Source organism: Cervus elaphus, chromosome 21 (genome assembly GCF_910594005.1).
Source record: "Cervus elaphus chromosome 21, mCerEla1.1, whole genome shotgun sequence".
In the NCBI taxonomy this organism is placed as follows: Eukaryota; Metazoa; Chordata; class Mammalia; order Artiodactyla; family Cervidae; genus Cervus; species Cervus elaphus.
The window spans coordinates 35,815,879-35,839,912 of record NC_057835.1 but is presented as its reverse complement, the minus strand read 5'-3'; the positions used below and the strand labels follow the sequence as shown (position 1 = coordinate 35,839,912).

Here is a 24,034-nt window from a genome sequence, read left to right as displayed (position 1 = left end):
GAAATAGACAATGATCTGAATAAGCCTGTATCTATTACAGAAATTGAACCAATAACTAATAACCTTTCTCCAAAAAAGCATCAGACCCAAATGAGTTAACCCATGAATTCTACCAACATTTAAGGCAGAAATTACACCAATTCTCTACAATATTTGACAGAAGACAGAAGTAGAGGGAATATTTCCTTACTCATGTTTAGAGACCAGTATTACCCTAATACCAAAAACAGACTAAGACAATACAAGAAAAGAACACTACAGGAATTCCCTGGGGTCCCAGTGGTTAGGACCCCACACTTTCACTGCTGAGGGCATGGGTTCAATCCCTGATCAGGGATCTAAGATTCTGTAAGCCACACAGTGCTATGGGGAAAAAAGAAAAAGAAACCTACAGACTAATAGCTCTCATGACCACAGATGCAAAAATCCTCAACATAACATTAGTATATCAAATCCAACAATGTATAAAAAATTATAAACCATGACTAGGTGAGATTTACTCCAAGTATATAAGGCTAATTCTACATTTAAAAATCAATAAATGTAATTCATCACACCAGCAGACTAAAAAAGGAAAATCACATGATCATACCAATGGATGAATAAAATACATGACATAAAACTCTCATGATAAATTAGGAATAGAGGGAAGCACACTCAAATGAGAAAGAATAGCTACAAAAACGTTACCTGAAATCATATTTAAAAGTGAGAAACTCAAAGCTTTCCCACTAAGATCAGTGCAAGACAAGGGGTTTTCTGTTATCAGTCCCTTTCAACACTGTACTTCAACATCTTATTTTCTTGTAATAAGAAAAGAAAAAGAATTAAAAGGTACATAGATTAAGAAAGAAGAAATTGTGTTCACAGATGAATGACTGTTCATGTTCAATATTCCAAACAATTGGAAAAAAAAAAAAGCAAAAACTCCTGGAACTAATAAGCAATTATAGCAAGGTTGCAGGTTAGAGGTCATTATACAAATGTCAGTTGCTTTCCTAAACATCAAAAATGAACAAGTGGAATTTGAAATTTAAAACACAGTACCACTGGTACCTCCCAAAATGAAATGTGCTGTGCTTAGTCACTCAGTCGTGTATGACTCTGTGACCACATGGACTGTAGCCCGCCAGGCTCTTCTGTCCATGGGATTCTCCAAGCAAGAATACTGGAGTGGGTTGTCATGCCCTCCTCCAGGGGATCTTCCCAACCCAGGGATCAAACCCAGGTCTCCCAATTTGCAGGCTGATTCTTTATCATCTGAGACACCAGGGAAACTAGAATGAAATACTTGGGTATAAAATTTAACAAAATGTGTACAAGATCCATGAGACAAAAACTACAAAACACGGATAAATGAAATTAAAAAAAAAAAAAAAAGAACTAGGACTTCCCTGGTAGTCCAGTGGTAAAGAATCCACCTGTTAATGCAGAGGACATGGGTCTGATCTCTGATCTGGGAAGATTTCACATGCCGTGGGACAGCTAAGCCAATGTTCCACAACTACTGAGCCTGAGCTCTAGAGCCTGCGAGCTGCAATCAGTGAGCGTATGTGCCACAACTACTGAAGCCCACGTGCCTAGAGCACATACTCTGCAACAGGAGAAGCCAATGCAAAGAGAAGCCCATGCCCTGTAACTAGAGAGTAGCCCCTACTCACTGCAACTAGAGAAAGCTCATGTACAGCAACAAAGACCCAGCAAAGCCATAAATAAATGAATAAATATTTTTTAAAGAACTAAATAAATAGATATTCCATTTTATGAATAAACTCGGAATTATCAAGATGTAGTCTTTCCCATCTTGAGCTATAGATTGAGTACAGTCCCAATCAAAATCCCAGTAACTTTTTTAGTGGCTATCAACAAACTGATTTTAAAGTGTTTTGAAGAGGCAAAAATCTCAGAGTAGCTCACGCAATACTGAAGCAAAAGAATCAAAGTGGAGACTAACAAACCTGACTTCAAGATGTACCATAAATCTAAAGTAATCAAGACAGTATCACTGGTAAAATAGACAACAGATAAATGAACAGAATAGAAAGCCTGGAAATAGACCCATATAAATATAGTTAATAGAATCCGCCTGCAATGCTGGAGACCTGGGTTTGATCCCTGGGTTGGGAAGATCCCCTGGAGAAGGAAAGACGACCCACTCCAGTATTCTGGCCTGGAGAATCCCATGGACTGTATCACCCATAGGGTTGCAAAGAGTCGGACAAGACTGAGGGACTTTCACTTTCAAATACAATTAACTGATCTTTGACAAGTGATCAAAGGCAATAAAATGAAGATAATATAGTTCAGTACTAGAACAATTAGATATCCATATGCAGAAAAAATGAATCTAGACACACACCTTATACCTTTCACAAAAATTAACTCAAAATGGGTAACAGACTTAAGTATAAATTGCGAAAGTATTAAAGTCCAAGAAGATAACAAAGAAGAAAACCTAGATGACCTTAGGTAAGGTGGTGCCCTTTTGGATAAGATACAAAGTGACTATCCATGAAGAAATAATTGACAAGCTGGACTATACTAAAATTAAAAACTTGCTCTGGGGACTTCCCTATTAGTCCATGTGCTAAGACTCTGCTCCCAATGCAGGGAGCTCGGTTTTGATCCCTGGTCAGGGAACTAGATCCCACATGTTGCAACTAAGACCTGGCACAGCCAAATAAATAAAAATAAATATTAAAAAACCCCAAAGACTTGCTGTGAAACAATGTCAAGAGAATGAGAAGACAACCACAGGTGAGGAGAAAATATCTGCAAAACACACACCTGATAAAAGTCTCTTCTCCAAAATACATAGAGCATATACAAAATGGGTGAAACGGCCAAAAGAAAAAAAAAGTAGCTCTTAAAATTTAACGAAGAGAAAACAAATAAGCCAATTTTAAAAAATGGGCCAAAGATATGAGCAGACACCTCACCAAAGAAGATATATAGACGGTAAATAAGCACATAAAAATGTGCTCAACATCACATGTTATTAGGGAATTGCAAATAACAATGAGACACCACTGGATACCTATTGCAACTGCTAAAATCCAAAAACCTTGCTATACCAAATGCTGGAAAGGATGTGGAGCAAGAGAAACTCTCATTCTTTGGTGGGAATGCAAAATAGTACAGCCACTTTGAAAGAGAGTTTCAGTTTCTTACAAAACTAAACACATTCTCACAAAACAACCCAGCAATCAATTTCTGTGGCATTCACCCCAATGAACTGAAAACATTTAAGTCCACAGAAAAACCTGCACACAGATGTTTTTTAGCAGCATTATTCATGACCGCCAAAACTTGGAAGCAACCAACATGTAGAAGAATGGAAAAAAACTGTGGTACACTGAGAAATGAAATACTATTTGGTGTTAAAAAGAAATGAGCTATCAATCCATAAAAAGACCTGGAGGAAGCTTCAATACATATTACTAAGTGAAAGACACCAAACTCAAAAGGCTACACACAGCATGACCCCAACTTTACAATACCCTGGAAAAGAAAAACTATGGAGTCAGTTCAAAAGGATCAGGGATAGTTAGGGGTTGCCAGATGCATGAATAGACAGAGCACTGAGGATTTATGGGAAGTGAAACTACTCTGTATGATACGATAGTGGGGCATCCATACTATTATATCCAAAAGAATGAACTACACCAAAAATGAGCACTGACATCAAATACGAACTTTGGGTGATAATAATGTGTCAATGTATGTTCATTTATCATAACATTTCACTCTGCTGTGGGATGCTGATAGCAGGCAAGGTTGTGCAAACCAAACAGGATGGTATGTGGGAAATCTCTGTGCTTCAGCTTATTTGTCTTGTGAATCTAAAAGTGTTGTCAAACCTAAAATTTTTAAAAGAAAGAAAAAGGAATAAAGAACAAATGCATGCTACAAAATTGATAAACCTTGTAAGCATTATGCTATGCAAAGGAAGTCCCTCATAAAAGACCACATATATTAAAACGCTCAAAACAGGCAAACCCATAAGACAGAATAACAAATTATTGATTGCCTAGAGGTGTGGGAGTGGGTAATGTCAGGGACAAGAAGTGACTGCTAATTTAGTTTCCTTAGGGCATTGAAAATGTTCTGAATTGGATTGTGGGATGGTTGCACAACTCTGTGAATGTAGTAAAAGCCACTGAATTATATAAAGGGGTGTATTTTATGTCGTGTGTATGTATCAAGAAAGATGTTTAAAAAAAGAATATGAGCAGATCCGTGTTTTGATACTACACATTTGCAGTTGATAATAAGGACATCTGCAGGTCAAATTTCCACATCTTAAACTCCTTATAGCATAGACAAATTGATAAGAAAGGAAATTTCAGTATATCAAATAAAAGATAATATGGCCATATCAGAAGGGTATTCAAACTAGGATATTAAACATCAAAGATCAAATTCTACTTTTCCAAGTGCTATTATGAAATTAAAATAACAAGTCCTGTTTCTGCTCAGAATTACTCAAACATCACGCTACAATAGGCACAGACTTCTGGAAAATTTATCAGAGGTCATGGTTATGAGACATTTTTCCACAGCAAGTGCCCATATGATTGTTTTGAATTACTTTCATACCTCAGTCTTTTACATAAAATTTAATCATTTCATTTCAGAAACATTTACAAATGTCAAGTTTCATTTTTACTCCTCAGATATTTTATGATGCAATATTACATAGCCATGATTTTCATATATTTGAAGGGGCAGCCATGATTTATATATATTAAAATTGCTAGTTTATTTTTAGTTCAAATTTAACAGTGAAATGCAAATATGAGTTTTGACAAACGAAATGAGTTCTGATCAATGTATACACTTATGTAATGAACATCCCGGTAAAGATATAAACATTTCAATTACCCCAGAAAGTTTTCTCATGCCAATCCCTGCTATGTTCTGATTTCTATCACCATAAATTAGTTTTGTCTATTCTTGAATTTCCTATAATTAAATTAGTACGGTATGTAATCATTTGTGTCTGGTTTCTCTCATTCAACATGTTTACGAGTGTCTTACTCAGCTAAGGCTGCCATAACAAAATATCTTAGACTGGGTAACTTAAACAACAGAAATTTATTTTCTCACAGTTAATGGAGGCTGGAAAGTCCAAGATCAAGATGCTAGCAGGTCTTACAAGTCAGAGCTCTCGCCTTGGGTTGCAGACGGCCACCTCCCTCTGTCCTCACACCACCTTTCCTCGGCTCATGCACATGGAGAGAGGAGGGGAAAGAAAGAACTCTCCTATTCTTACAAGGCCACCAAGTCTACTGAATTAGGAACCCAGCCTTATGACATGTAGCCTTAAGTACTTCATTAAAAGCCCTATTTCAAATATAACCTATCACATTAGGAGTTATGGTATTAACATTTGAATTTGGTGGGGGAGGGGGAATTATTCAGTCCATAGCAATGAGATTCATATTATTAAATGTATCCGTATTTACTTCATTTTTATTGAATAGTGTTCCATTATGTGAATATACAGATTGTTTGCAGTGACAGTAATTTTGATAGTTTTCTGTTTGAGTTATTTTGAATAAAACTACTTCAACATACAAATATTTGTGAATATATTTCAGTTTCATTTCCCTTGGGAATATATCCAAGAACTACTAGACCACAGGATAGGTACATATCAAACTTCACAAGAAACTGCCATTTTCTCCAGAGTGACTATAAAATTTTATTCCCATGAGCAATGTTTGAGAATTCCAGCTACTCTCCAATCCTTACGATATTCATTTTAGCCATTCTAACTGGTGGGAAGAGGTATTTCAATGTTGTTTTCATTTGCATTTCTCTGATGGCTAATGCTGTTAAACAGCTTTTCACGTGCTTATTGACTGTGTACCTCCTTTTGTGAACTGTACATTGAAATTTTTTGTTTATCTTAATTAGGCTATTTGAAAAACTGATTTGCTGGAGCTCTGTATATATTCTATGACCTTCCCAGGTGGCTCAGTGGTAAAGAACCAGTCCAAAGAGTTGCAAAAAAGTAGGACAGGACTTAGTGACTAAACAACAACTGTATACATTCTAGTCCCAAGTCCATTGTCAGATATACTGCATATACCAGTCAGTGGAGTGCTTTTATATTTTGTTTATTTTCCTCTTACTTTATTTTCATTTGCTATGGAGAAATTTGTAATTTTAATGAGGTCTAATTTATCAAACTTTTCTTTTATCCTTAGTGATTTTTTGTTTGTTTGTTTTATCTTTAGGAAATCTCTGCCTGCCCCAAGGTTGTGAATATATTCTACCTGTCCTTCTACAAGTTTCAGAATCTTTGCTTTTATGTCTGCGCTTGTAATTCATTTCAAAATAAATTTTGTTATGGTATGAAGTAGATGGCCAAAGTTCATTCTTTTTCTATATTTTTATCCAATTGTTCCAGCACTAATCCTTGAAAATACTTTGCTTCCTATATCAAAGTGCCTTGAAGCTTTTGTTGCAAACTAATTGACCAGATATATTTCTGGACTTTAATCCATTCCATTGATTTGTTGGTCTAGTCTTCTGTCAATACCACAGTCTTATTATAGCCTTATGGCAATTTTTTGAAATGAGGGACTGTAAGTCCACAGACACTGTCCTTTTCTCAGATGATTTTGGTCATTCAAGGTCATGATTTCCATATAAATTTTAGAATCAGCTCGTCATTTATTTTTCTAAATCCCATTAGGAATTTGACTCAATTGTACTGAATCATACAGATCTAATTTAATAATATTTTGTTAAGAACACATATATCTATATTCATGAGGACTATTCATCTGTGATTGTTTTCTTTTAATGTCTTTGTCAGGTTTTGATATCAGAACCATGCTGGTCTCAAAGCAATCTGAGAAAATTTCCCTTTTCTCTATTTTCTGAAACGGTATGTTATATTGTTGACAGAGTTCACCACTGAAACCTTGAACCTGAAATTTTCTTCTGGGGAAGAGTTTTGTTTATTAATTCAGTTTCTTTCACATATATATATGGAATTATTCAGATGCACTATTTCTTCTTACTTTATCTCTGGTATGATGTGTTTTGCCAGGATTTTTTCCCATTATATCTGAGTTAAATTTCCTTGCAATATTCTTCTGATATCCTTTGTGCCTGTCAGATCTGTAGTGAACTTTGGTCCTGTCTTTCCTTTGTATTAATAATATTGGTAAACTGCATTTATCTACCTTTTTTGGGTCAGTTTTACTAAGAATTTAGCAGTTTCAGCACTGCTAATATTCTGCTAGCCTTTTTTTTTTTTCTATGTCATCAATGGTATTTCATTACCATCCTTATCTGTATTATTTCCTTCTTTCAACCTGTGCTGCTGTGCTAAGTCACTTCAGCCAAGTCCAACTCTGCGGACCCCCTGGACTGTAGCCCACCAGATTCCTCTGTCCATGGGATTTCCCCGGCAAAAATACTGCAGTGGGTTGCCATGCCCTCCTCTAGGGGATTTTCTTGACCCAGCGATCAAAACTGGGTCTCCTGCATTGGCAGGTGGATTCTTTACCGCTAAGCCACCAGGGAAGCCCTCTTCCAATCTATTTGAACTCAGTTTGTATTTATTTTCTAGCTTTTTGAGTTAGAAACTTACATCAATAAGTTTTAAAATTCTTTTGTTTAAAACTTGAGTTTCCTTTAAGCAGTGTTTTGGTTACATTACCCTAAATTTTGTATGTTTTATCTTCGTTCTTTTAGTTTGAATTATTTTCTAAGTTCCATTTTGATTTTTCTTTCATCTGTGTGTTAAGAACTAATTTCCAAATTTCGGAATTATCCTACTTGTCTTATTGTTGATATATAATTTAATCCTGTTGTGTTCCGAGTACAGAAAGTTGGCTCAGCATAACATTCCATCAGCATGTGAAAATAATGTCTCTGCATTGTTGGGTACACTGAAAATTTCAAACTACAATAAATGTTGATAGTATTGTTCAAGTCTTCCATATCCCTATTGATTTTCATCTACTTTTTCTATCAATTATTGAGAGAAATGTATTAAATATCCAACTATGATCAGCCAGCTAATTTTTTTTTAATTTTGTCAGTTTTTACTTCAAATATTTTAAAATGCATACATATTTACAATTGTTATGTCTTCCTAATGAATGTACTTTTCATCATTATGCTATAACAACATTCTTGTGCCTACTTTTGGCATGTAATGTATTTCCCATCCTCTTAATTTCACCTAAAAAATGAAAGAAAGTGTTAGTCGCTCAGTCGTGTCCGACTCTTTGTGACCTCATGGTAGCCCACCAGACTCCTCTACCCATGGTATTCTTCAGGCAAGAATACTGGAGTGAGGTGCCATTTCCTTCTCTAGGGAATCTTCTCAACCCAAATATCGAACCCAGGTCTTCTGCATTGCAGGTAGATTCTTTACCATCTGAGTTGCCAGGAAAGCCCATTTGTAGGTAGACTGTAATAAGCTAGGGAGACACTGCTTTACTCCTAAAGGCAATCATTAAAAATAAATAAATAAGAGCTTTGGCTTAAAATTTAATAGAAAACATTACAAAATATTAAAATATATTCAACTAAGGAGGAACAATGGAATACAAGGCAGTTGGGACAAATATTAAGAGAATACAAACAGTGTGACATTCAATTTAAAACTAAGCATATTAATCACATTAAGTATAAATGTAATTTATACTTACTCATTAAAAGGCAGACATCATCAGCCTGGATAAATAAGCAAGATTCATAAGCTGACTGTAACATTTATAGTTTAAAGATCAGGTAGGTGAAATTCCTTTAATTTCACCTACCTGATCTTTAAACCTTAAACTCTGTTATGAATAGAAGCAGAACATTCTGATGTTAAACTTTAAAACTTTGTTGACTATGTGAAAACTGCATGTAAAAGCAAGTAAGCCTATATAATATCAACATAAGTGGATATTTAATTTGTATGTATTCCACAATTAGTGTTTAATTCTTAAGGCTTAGGAATCTGACTCTTGGGTACCAACCATGTAATCTAAGTAAATTTTGCTTTGCAAGGATCTGTGTTCTTTTCTGTTGAGCAAGAATGATTATATTGTCTACTCCATGATATTTTTGTGATTAAGTAATGCACACAAAGCACCTAGCGCAGTGCACTGAATATTGTAATGCACTTAAGTGTTAATATTATTATGTTTCATATATGTATATGTGTGTGTGTGTGTGTGTATATATATATATATATATATAAATACCTAGAAAGTACATCACTGAACATCAAAAGTATTTCTGGGTAACATTTATTTACTTATTTTGACCTCTGTAATGCCATGTACTTTAAATGAATATCTATCTTTTAATAATCAAAGAAGACTTTTTTAAAGAAAATTTGATATTAAAAGTCCCTAAAATTTTCCTCATTGACTTATAAATGCCAATAATTTTCCCCCAAAGAATCATTCTTTGCTCAAATTTTTAAAATTCTCCACTTATCAGGAAGATAATAAATAATACAATTATCTTGATAGTACGCATATATGAACATTCAATAACACAGAAATGCTAAGATCCTGAAGCTATTATAAGGCCAGTAATGAGCACATATGACTTTTCTTGCTTTTTTTTAAATTGAGAATTATTTAAACTCCTGATTATTAGGGAAAGCAATGATATAATTTAATAAATAAATTTATAAATGTGTATATTATGAATGGCATTGCATTTTATGGTTGTAAAGTGTGTTTTAAAAAAGGCAGGATTTCTAAGGAAACAACCATGATTGTCCCTTGGTGGAAAAAGGAATAGCTTTATGAGTGAATAAATTGAAATTTATTGTAAAAAGAATGTTGCTTCTGTGATTTTTTTTCATGTATCCTCTTAGGATTTTCTTTCTATTGGTTAAAAGCTTTCATATTGGAGAATAACTTCTCTCACATTTGTAATTTTCTTTAATAAACAGGGCTACTTGGAGTTTGTTTGTCCTTTTTGTGTTTATATATGAACAGACATACATTTCCATCTTAAACTACTTTCTACAAAAGATGTCCTTAACTCAGAAGCCAAGATGTTAGAAATCAAATGAGATTAGATATTAACAATGCTATTTGAGAGTCTGGGCTTCCCTGGTGCTCAGTGGTAAAGAATCTGCCTGCCTGTGTGGGAGACACGGGTTCATTTCCTGGGTCAGGAAGATTCCATGGAGAAGGAAATGGCGACCCACTCCAGTATTCTTGTCTGGGAAATCCCATGGACAGAGGAGCCCACTGTGCTACAGTTCATAGGGTCGCAAGACAGTCAGACATAACTTAGTGATGAAACAACAACAATGATTTGAAAGTTTTAGATCATAAATGTCCAAAGTCCATATAAAGAAGATAAGAACATCAGATTGTAGCCTGGGAAAAAATAGGAAAGAACCCTGCCCCTCTTCTCTCTTGATATTTTCGCTTTTATTATTGGATATGAATTCTCTAAACTGTCAGAAGATAAAGTAACATATTATAATATGAAAGTGCATATAGCCTGCATAAGTTTTGAAAAATGTTTACTTCTTTGACCTAGTCTTGGAATCATATTCCCATTATATCATATCATATTCCCATTATAAATGGGATTCATGGGGGCTGATAAAGTCTTTGTTTATACAAGCCAGATATCATCTTGTCTATGCTACAGAAGGGCCTAAGAATGTCCATGATTTTAATCAGGGAGGCAGTAACCTGGTAACAAAAATAAATACAGGAGAAAATCAGATATAAGTTTCAGCTTTTCATACTTTTTCTTTTAAAAGTTTTCATACTTCAAATTGCTTAAAATAATTGCTTTAGTCATGTTATTAGAAGAATTTGAATATTATAATGTTCTCTTATACTGAGGGTCCTGTTTTAAAAAGGGCCAAGATTCTTTCTAAGACATTGTGTAAAAATTCACATTTATGAAACATAATCTTTTGAAAAAGCTGCTTGTGATTTTTTAAAATTTTATTTTATTTTTAATTGAAGGATAATTACTTTACAATGTTGTGATAGTTTCTGCCATACATCAACATGAATCAACCATAGGTACATATATGTCCCCTCCTTCTTAAACCTCCCTCCCACTTCCCATCCTATCCCACCCCTCTAGGTTGTCACAGAGCACTGGCTCTGGGTTTCCTAGTTGCTTATGAATTTTAAAAGAAAGGAAAAAATTAGGACTTGAATATCAAGTAGAGAATACTTGTTGAAATTATATCTAAATATGTGGAGTGTATCTAGATGAAATATTTATGACAAAAGGTAATAAATCCTTAAGGCCAAGATGCTATGGTCTCATTATCTTTTTAAATTTACTCAACCTCATGTGCTCCTTGAAGACAGGAAAGGAACTGATATAAAAATGATACGAATTACAGCAACAAAACTTTTTTTCCCTAGGTCTAATCCTTTATCAGATACACTGAGCAATTTACATAAACTATTTTACTTAATCTTCATAAAATCCTATGATATAAGTATTGTTATATTTCCCATTTTTCTGATGATGAATCTGATATTTGGAAGAAGGAAGATACTGTTATCAAATCACAGAATTAGTAAAAAGGCAACAGTGAAACCTACTAATAGGACTACCTGAAAACAAAGCTAGTACATGCTATTGTTATTTCTAACATTATGTTCAATTATCTTCCATAAAATTAATTTCAGAAGGCTAATTTCAATCTTGTTTTATGGTATTAATAATGCTCTATGTTAAAGTCTTGAAATACAGAGTCTCCAAACAAATGTCAGTGATTAATGAGTAAATATGACAGCACTTGAGATGAAAAATAGTTGGCCTAACAAACCCCCTTATGATAATTCTTGAAAAACTAAGTGTTAAAGAAATTATAATTTTATACGGAATTTTACGTTTCTATTCCAACATAAGCAAATTCATTCTATACCAACATAAGGCATTCAATCATCTTTTGCAAAAAGCAACTAACTGAAAAATTGAAAAGTAAAATATAAGTCACCAAATCTAATTTACCTCCATTACAACACTGTCATATTTTTTCCCATTGTGGACTTTAGCACTTTTTTATTTAAAAGCTTTAGAATAATTTTCAAACAAAAATACAGTCATTACTATTAAGAATATTTCCTCTCTGAAATTACTGAAGATAAGACTATTGAAAAAGAAAATTATATTTCCACTCCAAAAGAAAGGCATATACAGGGCCAGTTTAAACATTTTGAATTTTGAAAAATGTGCTTATAAAAGTTTAAAACATTTGGATAAAATTTCATTTCAAAAAAATGACTGTTTTCAGATATTGAAAATTGGTAAATTTTAACAGCACTCTTCTGTTAATGCATATTCAGTGTTCAACTTCAATAATTTTAAGCTTTCTATTTAAAGATAATTTTAAAAAGATATCAGTGGTAATGTTGTGAAGCAATTAGCCTCCAACTAATAAAAAAATTAAAAAAAAAAAAAAAAGATATCAGTGGTATTATAACATGAAAATCTAAATAGATCACTATAGTTATACAAGAACTTTCAAGCAATTCAGAGAAAAGTTTTAATGCCTCTGTAATATCTATTGTTTTTTACATTAAAATGCAAATAATTGCTGAATTAATCACACTTATTTGCACATTTTCAACCAAGAAAAAAAATACAATAAAGTCTTGAATTCTGTACCAGTTTCAAATGGCTCTTACACAGAGTACAAATTTTATTCAAATTCAGTCAAATTATATAAAAACCATTACCACGGCTAAATAAATCATCTTGAAGTATAACATCACCATTTTATTAAGTATCTGAAATAGGCAAGTTTATTTCAAAAGCAACAAAACCCTATAATTATTTAAAACTGATTTTCAATTTGGTTGTGATTTGTTTATATAATGAATTAATGTAAAACCATTGGAATTGTGGTGTTTCAAATATGTTCATACTTCTCAATATAATTAAAAGAGTTTTTGAAGGTCATAGATTTTCAACACATTTATGACTTAACTTACACATAAGTATGAAAACACAGAACATAAATTTCTAGTTCTTCTATATCTCCTCCTTGTCTCTCCCTACTCCTATTCCTTCTTTCAGCCCAACATTTACTGGTGGACATTTATGTGTTAAGTACAAAACATTTTTCATTTCCTCCTAAAAAACATTTACTTGGAAGAAAATTAAAGAGTGGAATAATTTACTCTATAGCCTTAACCAAATCAGATAATGTTTGTCCTTGCTTAAATATCCAAGTTAAAAATTGATGCAACATTTTGTAGTGATCCAGCAAATACTCTGACTTGCAAATACATTTGTGGTTTTACATTCTTTCTCTTCAAGCCTTTGATTTTACTGTCTTGTGGGAAATTTTTACTGTCAATAGGCAGTTTCCCAATGGTAAAGAAAGTTCTTTTCTTTTTCCTTTGCTTATAACTAGACAACATGTATGTCAAAAGCTATGAATTTATTTGGAAGGAAAGTTTTACATATAAATTCCAGTGTCTTCTTCCAAATATTTTTGTTAAGCATGACAAAAAGAAACAAAATAACAGCACCTTTCAGAGAATACTTCATTTTTATTCCCAAAGCAGGCCTATGTGATAGAAATATTGTTATCTGCATTTTACAATGAATTACTTGTAGTTCAGAGGCAGCATGAGAGCTGGAGCCAGTCTTAAGAGCTCTAGCCCAGTGCTCTGATCACAGACTCTATGCACCACCTCACAATATGGCTCATGCTTTTGCAAAACAATCAGTGAAAAGCTATGACCTAAACATGAAAAAGACATTAACTTATAATGTATATGTCAAAAATTTATAACATTTCGAAGCAAGAAAGACGTATTAAAAGAACCTCTTGATGAAGGCGAAAGAGGAAAGTGAAAAAGCTGTCTTAAAGCTCAACATTCAAAAAACTAACATCACGGCATCCAGTCCCATCCCTTCATGGAAAATAGATGGAAAAAAAAATGGAAAAAGTGACAGAGTTTACTCACTTGGACTCCAAAATCATGGCAGATGGTTACTGCAGCCATAATATTGACACATTTGCTTCTTGGAAGAAAAGCTATTACAAATCTAAATAGGGTATTAAATAGCAGAGATACCACTTTTGCTGACAAAGGTCCATATAGTAAAAATTATGGTTTTACCAGTAGTCATGTATGGATGTGAAAGCTGGACCATAAAGAAGGCTGAGCACTAAGGAATTGATGCTTTTGAACTGTGGTGCTAGAGAAGACTCTTGAGAGTCCCTTGGATAACAAGGAGCTCAAACCAACCAATCCTAAAGGAAATCAATCCTAAATATTCATTGGAAGGACTGGTGCTGAAGCTGAAGCTCCAATACTTTGGCTACCTGATTTAAAGAGCTGACTCATTAGAAAAGATCCTGATGCTGGGAAAGATTGAAGGCAGGAGGAGAAGGGGACGACAGAGGATGAGATGGTTGGATGGCATCACCAACTTGATGGACATGAGTTTGAGCAAACTTCAGGAGTTGGTGATGGACAGGGAAGCCTGGTGTGCTGCAGTCCATGGCATTGCAAAGAGTCGGACAGGACTGAGCAACTGAACCTAACTGAACTGAATTTTTCTACCTTTAGCAGTTCATTTTTTAAGTGCTCCTCTAAGTAAGATATCAGGAAGAAAGACAGAGATAATAAGCTAATAGAAACTGCATCACCCAGAGCTTTTTAGCAAGAGTTTTCCTTATCTCCAGGAAACAGTTCAGAAGAATTTGGTTAACTCAGAGATCTCTATTCCATGTACTTTCTGTTGTAAAAGTTAGACTTTCTAATATTTTATTCCTCTTGCTTCAGGATATATCACGTCAAACAAAAGAGTGCATTGAACATATGGGCTTCCCTGGTCACTCAGACAGTAAAGAATCTGCCTACAATGCAGAAGACTGGGGTTCAATCCCTGGGTCTGGAAGATCCCCTGGACAAGGAAATGGCAACTCATTCCAGGATTTTTGCTGGGGAAATTTCATGGACAGAGAAGCTTGGTGGGCTTCAGTCCATGGTGTCGCAAAACGTCAGACATGACTGAGTGACTAACACTCTCACTTCACACACCAAGATCAGAGTTCCTCACTATATGTTCTAAACAACACCTGCAACAGAATCTCTTGCAAGATGGGAGGAAGGGCAATTATGTTGAAAAACGTTGATTCATGGGCTGTATCCAAATCTAATGAAACAAAAATTGGGGATAAAGGCCACAGGAATTGGCATTTAATAAGTTTCTCAAATGCTTTTTAAGCAAAACAAATCTTAAGAATCATCCCCGAAGAGTCGACAGTTTATGAAACATATCTGCATTTATGCAAATTTGAACTCCCAGGAATGTGCAGAGTCACTGTCAGTGGAAACAGTGACAAACCTGTGAATGAATTAATGGACTAATTGAGAGCTAAAGCGAAGATCCACAGGATATGTGATTCTATGTAGATGCCAGGGCTCACTGGATTCACGCTTCCTTCACAGCCTAAAGAGGTCAGTCCTAGTTGCTCAGTCGTGTCCGACTCCCTGCAACCCCACGGACCGCAGCCTGTCAGGTTCCTCTCTCCATGGAATTTTCCAGGCAAGAATACTGGAATGGGTTGCCATTTCCACAGAGGGCACAATATTCTTAGTGCTGTTTATTAATATGTACCAGCACTGTTCACATAGCAGATGTGTGGTAGTTGCTGAATGGAAGAATGTTTCAGCATATTTTCTCAAATGTTTTCACTATAATCCAGAAAGACAAGCACTGTGCTATTAACCCCACTCAGGTTACACTTTAACCCAGGCTCACTTGGCATTTGTGCCGGCAATGATGGTACGAAAGCAAGATGAAATCAGAATTCAGAAATACAGGATAAACTCTATAGTAAAAGTATTTCATAGAATTTCTTTTACAATATATTCTGTGGCTTAACAGGAGGAAATCTTTATTATTCAGCATGTGAAAAAGATTTTCACACATCTGTGTACAGGCATCCTAGCTCTTCAGTTGTACTAATTAATTTAGTGAACATTTAAAAATATATGTGCCAATTTTCTATAATGTTTGGTTAATACAGCCAGTATAATTACTGGAATTTTTGAGACTGATATTTTTAAATGAGAGCTACTTAAATTGAGAGATTCAGAAGGTATTTTATTCAGTATGTTCTAGATTTAGAGTACTAACTTCAGAGGTGCTGAAAATTGCTATGTCTTAACATCCACTAATTTGGATATTTTAACCTCAAATATGTACTAATTCTGTATTAAGTTACTTTTGTATATGCTGAATGAATTTCTAAACCATATTTAAAGCAATCTTGTACACAGTATTAAAGGATCCATAAATATAATTTTTGAAAGTCCTAAGACTTTTTAAAAGAAAAATTTCTACAAAGAATATCATTTTAAAACTATAAGTTTTCTGACATCCTGATGTTACCAATAATCAATACGCAAAAGAAATGAAGTTTTTAAGAATGTCCCTTTGTGATTTAGATCATATCATATGCTTTAGATTATTAAAATACAGGTATAGTGATAGGTAGACAGATTTTTTTTTAAAACATTTAAAGGCCCTCTCCATTTTTTTCTTTAACATCATTGAGTGACAGTATCCATTTCTCATTAGGTGAAATGCATGTTCTTATTTTGAGAATATGAATGGTCTGTTTTAAGAAGCATCCATTAAAAAAAAAATTGTCAAACCTTTGACAAATAAGTCCTTCCAGAAAATTAAGTTTATATTTTACATAATTTGGGAAGATACTGCCAACTGGGTTTTAGAAATTCAATTACTATATTCTGCAAAGAATACCAGAATAATTATACTTGGTTTTAATTATTAAATTTCAAATAAATAAAATATATTTTCAACCACCTTGTTTTCGGTAAAACAGTTTTAATTTTGATATGATTATATATAAGCTAAGACCAGGAATTATAAAGCATGACTAAAGTCGTTTCTCTTTTTTAGCCTCTCTAGAAAGTGATTTTTAGATATTTGTCTCATCAATTCAGAGAAAAATCTAAGAGAAAGCTTTTTAAAGTAATACCATGCTAAAATGTGCAAAAAAGTAGCTTTCAAAAAGTTCTGGTGACATTTAAAATGAGGATAAATTATATACAGAATAATCAAACACAAAACTGCAATGAACGTCCCATCAAAAATAAAATGAAAATTCCATGTACTATAATGAAAATAGACTCACATTTACAAACTGAAATATCTTTTAAACTAATGAGGTTCCTCAAATTTTCTGTGCAACTGAATGCAGTACGATATACAGGTATTTGTTTCTCCACTTTTGAAAAGTTATTGACTTTAATAACTCTAAAAATAATGTGAATATTCTTTCACGTTCTATTCATTGTGATCAATTCTAGCATAATTATTGAAATATTGAGAACATCTTATATTTGAAGTTGAAAACTACTTAATTTGAGATGAATTGTCAGATATCTTATTCAGCCTTTTCTGTAATTACAGCACCAATTTCAGAGGTGCTTAAAATTGTATCTTAAAATTTCACAAGTTTGGATATTTTATTCTCTGCTATATATTAATTCCAGGCTTTCCAGATGGCATAGTGGTAAAGAATCCACCTGCCAATGCAGGAGACACAAGAGACATGGGTTTGATCCCTGGGCCAGAAAGATCCCCTAAAGAAGGTAATGGCAACCCATTCCAGTATTCTTGCTTGAGAAACCCCATGGACAGGGGTGTCTAGTGGGCTACAGAGCATGGCGTGGCAAAGAGTCAGACATAGTTGAGCACATACACATGTATATCTTAATTTCATAATAAAAGCTACTTTTATACCATGAGTTTTTAAGTAGCATTTTAAGTAATCATAGAAAATAATCTACTTAAAATTATAGATATTGTATTATAATATTTTCATTTGTGTAGTACACTTAGAAAAGAAATTCACAAATACACAACTGTGAAGAATTAAATATTAGCATATATTAATAATACTAGATTTCTTAACAAACAAAACAAAGGCCAATAATTTTACTCTTAATAAGTTCTACTAATTCAATTAAAAGTTTTTTCCCCTTCAAATCAACAAGTTTTACTTAGGAATAATCTTCTCTTATATTGTTAACTAATAATTATGTTTTTTACTTATTTATCAGCACACAAAGTGCACTGCTTCCCATGCATAATAAATAAAACTTTCAGCCAGTTACAGTATAGTTAACAATCACAAGTTAAACCCTTAAAACACATAAGCTATAGTAAATTCATTCTAAACAATGTTGGAGATTCAAAAAGATATTTTAAATACCAGATGTCACTGTTGCAGTTTACAATGATTTCACATGCTAAAATTCGATTTCAAATAAGTTCAAGAACTTGGTATTTATATTTTCCTCAAATATGTACAATCACTTCACTTATGTTTTTCTAGAATCAGAGTTTCAAAATGATTATCTCAAAATTCTTTAATAATAAACAACAAGATGCAAATCTAATATTAAAAGGACTAGGAAGATAGATACTATAGGGTTTCTAAATTGATTTAGGAATGTTTCATCAATTGATTGGTGTAGGATTTAAAATCCAATGGAATGCACAAGCCTACTGAAGATACAGTTCTTAAAACTGAGTAACTTAATAACCATTTTATTTCATACCTGTACTTCACATATTCATCTACTACAATATCATGGCTGAAAAATTCTTAGCTCCTGCACTAACTGAAATTATTCATGGACATCTGTTTGATTTCATGTAAGAGATGAGCCATTCACTACATTAGTTAAAGGCATAACTAACATTATAAGTCATGAACTTACATATACTACTTTGGAAAAAACCTCTGAGTCTACATTTTAAATAAATATTTCTAAATAATAGAATAATATTAATGAGTAGGAATATTAGGGCCTTAGAGACAAATATATTTCATTCAAAGAACATTTTACTTAATTGATGAAGTCTCTGGGCACAATAATTTGCCGATACAGTTTTCTGTTTTATGACCTTTGTTCATTGAGACAGCTAGGCAACAGGGTTGTATATGGCATTATTTTAGGGGACAGCCAAGAGTGCTTGGAATATTCTATATTGTCGCTGGGAAATCTTATAACCTAGAGACCAGCACTAGTAAACCACCATCTGCCTGTGCAGACTTCACAAGGAGAAAAGTCCAAACCTCCAACTACCTCTCATTCTTAAATTTGTTCAGACCACACGCTAAAATGTCTAAATGAAAACAAAATTGAGACCCAGATATTAATTGCTCACATTAGGAAGTCTCCAAAACCCAATCCTTTGGTATTCATCTCGGAAGACTAGAAACCTCAGAACAGCAGAGCTGAGATATAGGGATGCCAATACTGAGTGGACGCCTGAGTCTCCTTTAAGAATCCCTTGGTGTTACTGAAACAAGATGAGTTCCTAAGCCACTGCAGTATTCTTGCCCAGGAAATCCCCTGTACAAAGGAGCCTGGTGGGCTACAGCCCATGGGGTTGCAAAGAGCCAGACACGACTGAGCAACTGAACAACAACCAACCATTCTGATAAGACATTCCTGATGTTCTCAGGAATCTCAAAGCGATTCAGAGAATGCCTGGATTTCTTCAAAAGATACTCTCTGCAAGATAGAGTAAAACTAACTTCATATGGGTATCAACTGACTGTGAGCTGTCATTTAAAGGAAAAGGATGAGACAGAAGGATATCTGTACAACCAATTACCCATGTACCGATTCATCAACACTGATGTCACACAGGCCACATCCATGAACAGTCACTATTCCAGACTTGCCCCCTTCACTGCTACTGATGAGGGCAGAGGAACAACATATAGGCAGTGTCATGGAGCACAACAAGAATCCACTCCTGCATCAGCAAACCTGCAAGGGTCAGGACCACACTCTGCCTGCCAAACTCCATCCGCTTCTCCTCCGGGACTTAGCAGAGGAATAAGTCTCTCCAGAAAGCATTCCTTGATCACCGGCCCCTACTTCCGCACTGGATGCTATTCCTATGTACGACTCTTTGCTTAACTAAATTTAAGCACCTGTAGTGAAAACTGAGTGATGTATTTGTATTTTCATTTTGAACACTTGAACACACTGAAACCACAATTATTTTTACATCCCCAGGACTAAGCCCAGTGCCTAGCATTCAGTAAAGGTTTGCTGAATGGAAGCTGGATGAAGGTACAGCCACTGCATCTGGCACATCTGGTGGGAAATGAGATCCCTTAAAAAATACAACAAAACTTAACAGTTCTTTTTAAAAAAAGATGGACAGCATGAAGCGAAAATGCCAAGACACAGTCTTCTAAATTTTCGAATGAATGCAGTTATTATAACATCAGACAACATCAGTGAACCTGCCATCACTAACTAAATAACACTTTGTAAGCCTATCCTTGGAAACCTATATCATTTATTACAATAACAGTATTTTACTGCCATAAACACTTAAAACCCAGAAAGCTAGTTTAGAAAAAAAAATCTTTAAAATGTCTATATTTCTGGGGGTCCTTTTTCTATATGTAAAACTTATTTGAAAAATTCCAATGATTTTTATCATTTTTTCATTTCCTAGGATAATGTTACAAAATATTTGAAAACTGTCCTAATTATTTAGAATAGAATAGATAGTATCACTGAACTAAAAACTCTGTTTTATATGTGGATCATTTGCTCTGAAATAAAATTTCATTTCCTTCTTTGAAAAAATGGTTTTACAAAAGGAAGTTCAATTTAAAAAAAACTACTATGCAGAGATTCTGACGAAACGAAAATAGACATCTACTTCATTAAAAGATACAAAAGGACTTCCTATATATACAGCATCAATAAGGTTTCCATAAAAGTAATAAGACTATAAAAACACTGAAATCTCTGCAAACTTTCCTGTCATTTATGGAAGACATACTAACATTAATTTACTATCTGCCCCTTTAAGCTTAACTTGCTTTTTCTAAAACATCTTTGAAACAACAGGGAGACAGTTTGGAATGAACTCTGAAATAGGTACTCTGGATATATTGTATAGACAGAAGATGTGATCAAGGCAGTAATAATCAGAGAATAAAGCAGACAGACCTGAATTTGTATCACAATTGCACACAGAATAAAGACTGTTTAAGCAGGGAGAAGGTAAGTTCTGCCTATACAAAGCACAAAATACAGTCCGATAAATATTTTACATGCCAAGTTAATTTCAACTTAATTCTCACATGCATCTCCATGAAAGTCTAATGAAAAGTGTATGTTAAATGGTTTCTCTACTCTATGACAAAACCACTCAAAACCTTTAAAATCTCTAAACCACTACACACTTTTACAATGCCAGAGAATAAAAAGAGAAAATTATTAATTTTTAAAATTACCCAGCAATTCCATTGCATCATCTTCATTATCAATATCTTCTTCTGTTACAGATGGGGTGGGACTATGGACAGACTCAAAAGAATCTTGAGAAAGCATGGCTGCCAGAAGTTTCTTATGTTGCTGTTGCTGCTGTTTTAATCCTTTAGTCTTGAGCTCCACCTTTAAGCTGAAGAAATAGTTCAATGTGAACTTTCAATGAGGATGACAGTTAGCTGTGATAACTAAAGAAAATCTACAAATTTTCACTCAAATATTTTGCTTTGCAAATCTATGCATATATTAGTAACATAAATAACTCCAGTAAAATAAAAACTCTAAATGTGCAATGACTATATATATTGTTGTTGTTGTTTAGTCAGTAAGTCATGTCCATTTTTTTGCAACCTCATGAACTATAGCCCACCAGGCTACCCAGTCCATGGAATTTTCCAGGCAAGAATACTGGAGTGGGTTGCCATTTCCTCCTCCAGGGCATCTTCCTGATCCAGGGATCAAACCAGCATTTCTTGTGTCTCCTGCATTGGCAGGCAGATTCTTTACCACTGCGCCATGTGGGAAAGCCCATCAATAAACTCCAGGACTCCACTTTGCTTTGGTCTAACACTTAAGTTCTAAACAAGGATCACCTGGACAAGAACAATTGAAAGTGACCATCCCCTCTACCTCCTCCCACTGGATGGTCTGCCTTCTGATATCTGCTCTCTTCCTCCTGGCCCCACTCTTTCAGGGGGTCTGACCTTGCTCCATTTTTTTCCACATTCTGATTATGAACACAGGTTGGTAAGTGTTAGACTTTTCTTGCCCTGTGTGGTCTCTTTTGTAGGAAAACTGGATGATTCCTCTCTTGAGCTATCTGCTAAGCTCGTTTAGTTCACTACTGAAGCTTAATAGGAAAATCTGTGTGCCCTTTGTCTTGACTCTTAATCAGAAATTAACAGGTTCTCTTTGTATTAAAGCCCAAGTTGTTGAAGAGATCACAAAAAGTTTCACCCTTAATTGCTGCATTTTGATTTATGCAAAAGAGCTCTTTTACTTCTTTATATGTCTAAATGTGATGTTTTTATAATTTATTTAGCAAGACATTTATTAACTGCTTGCTATGTATCAGACGTTGTGTGCACTGAGCTACAGAAATAAGACATATGTCCTTGCCATTCTCCTCACTTTAAAGCAAGTATTGCTTTTCCATAACATCTTATGGGAAAATCTGTACAAACTTTCTGGTCAACCCAATACTTTGAGTCTACAATTTTTGTTTCCATATTGGTCTTGCCCAGTACCTAGCACATTACCTTGTATTAGTGCTCAATAAATATTTGACAAATTCACACTTTCTTTTTGAATCTCATATTTTCTAATAAAATAAGAATTCATTTAAGTAGATGTAATATGAGTTCTCCAACTTGAGAGAGATGAGAATCCAGGGAAATGGAAAGGTAGGTAATGAAACAAAAGAAAAAAGAACGAATAGATTGGAATGTGAATAATGAGGAACAAGTGACAGATAACAAATGTGTAACTCCCTGACAATGACCAAGACCATTTCATGAACGGTGAAGCAAGTGTTTTCTTTAGTCTCATTAAAATACATGATTTGGTCATGAAGATGGTGGTGTGCTACCAGAACTAGACACAGATTGAATCCAAAAAGCTGTCTAATAATGAGTCCATCTGAGTCTATGAGTCCAAAGATGACTAGCAATGTGTTTCATAAAATGACTATTTGAATTAGGGTAAGTATTTCCTAACTAAATAAATGAATAAGTTCTTAAAAAAATGAGAGCAAATTTTTAATATATTAAAATGACGTAATCAACATTCTGAAATATATGATTTAGTTATATACTTTTTTGGTTTTAAAGAGAAATTTGTGAGTTACAAGGGGCAATTTTTGTATGTTTTAGATATTTTTAAGGTTTCTGTTTTTTAATTACTTTGGCAAAATCATTTTTGATTGATCAATATTCCTTATTGTAAAAATCTGCATGTGAGAATATTCAAGAATAGCAAATAAAGTACTAAGTTTGATATGGTCTCTGCCACATGTATTATATATTTTCTAACATGCCCACAACAGCCAAAATTAGACAATTTTATGATTATTTCTTTATTCTTGGCATCCTTTTTTTTTTTTTTAAAGTTCCCTCCATCCATTTTCTTTCTTCTTCTTCTGGTTTATTTTCCATCATACCTCTTATCACCACTTGAATTTATGGCATAAATTAATATATTTGCTTATTTGTTGTTTCTTTCTAGTTGCCAACAGAGGAGCTCTAAGAGGAGGGGAACATTTCTAGGGTTTGTTAACAGATATATCAGAAGCAATTATGAGGTTTAATGAAAAGGAGCACTGCTTATGGGAAGTGAATTTAGCTTTCAATATTTGATATATGTTTCTAGTTTATAAAATTTTCTATTCATTTTATGGCATATTTATATCTGATAATAATGCTCTCAATGAATAAAGTCAACTTACAAGATCTATAATATTTATTGATATTATTCTTACTTTAATAAAGTGGTTCATCTTAGAGGAGCTTTAGTAGACTTTCAAGGCTTGATAAGCCTATTTAAGAATTCAATTATAATTTAGCAAGTAATTTTAGAAAGTCTATTATCAGCTATTGCAAATTCTAATTGAGATGGCTCAAAATATAAGTATATAGGTTTATTAACTCAATTTTTATTTACATTTATATTATCAATGTGTGATTATTTTTAACAACTCT

General features: G+C 33.8%; 1 protein-coding gene across 5 annotated transcripts in view; it reads right to left on the bottom strand.

Annotated features, from left to right (window-relative positions):
- The window catches only part of C21H8orf34 (chromosome 21 C8orf34 homolog), a 340,111-nt gene that overhangs the window by 196,285 nt on the left and 119,792 nt on the right, over positions 1–24,034 (bottom strand). For all 5 annotated transcript variants that reach the window (XM_043880336.1, XM_043880338.1, XM_043880337.1 and 2 more), the window contains one exon: positions 21,305–21,471. In XM_043880336.1, the coding sequence (XP_043736271.1) occupies positions 21,305–21,471 (167 nt within the window). The remainder of the gene's footprint in view (positions 1–21,304; positions 21,472–24,034) is intronic.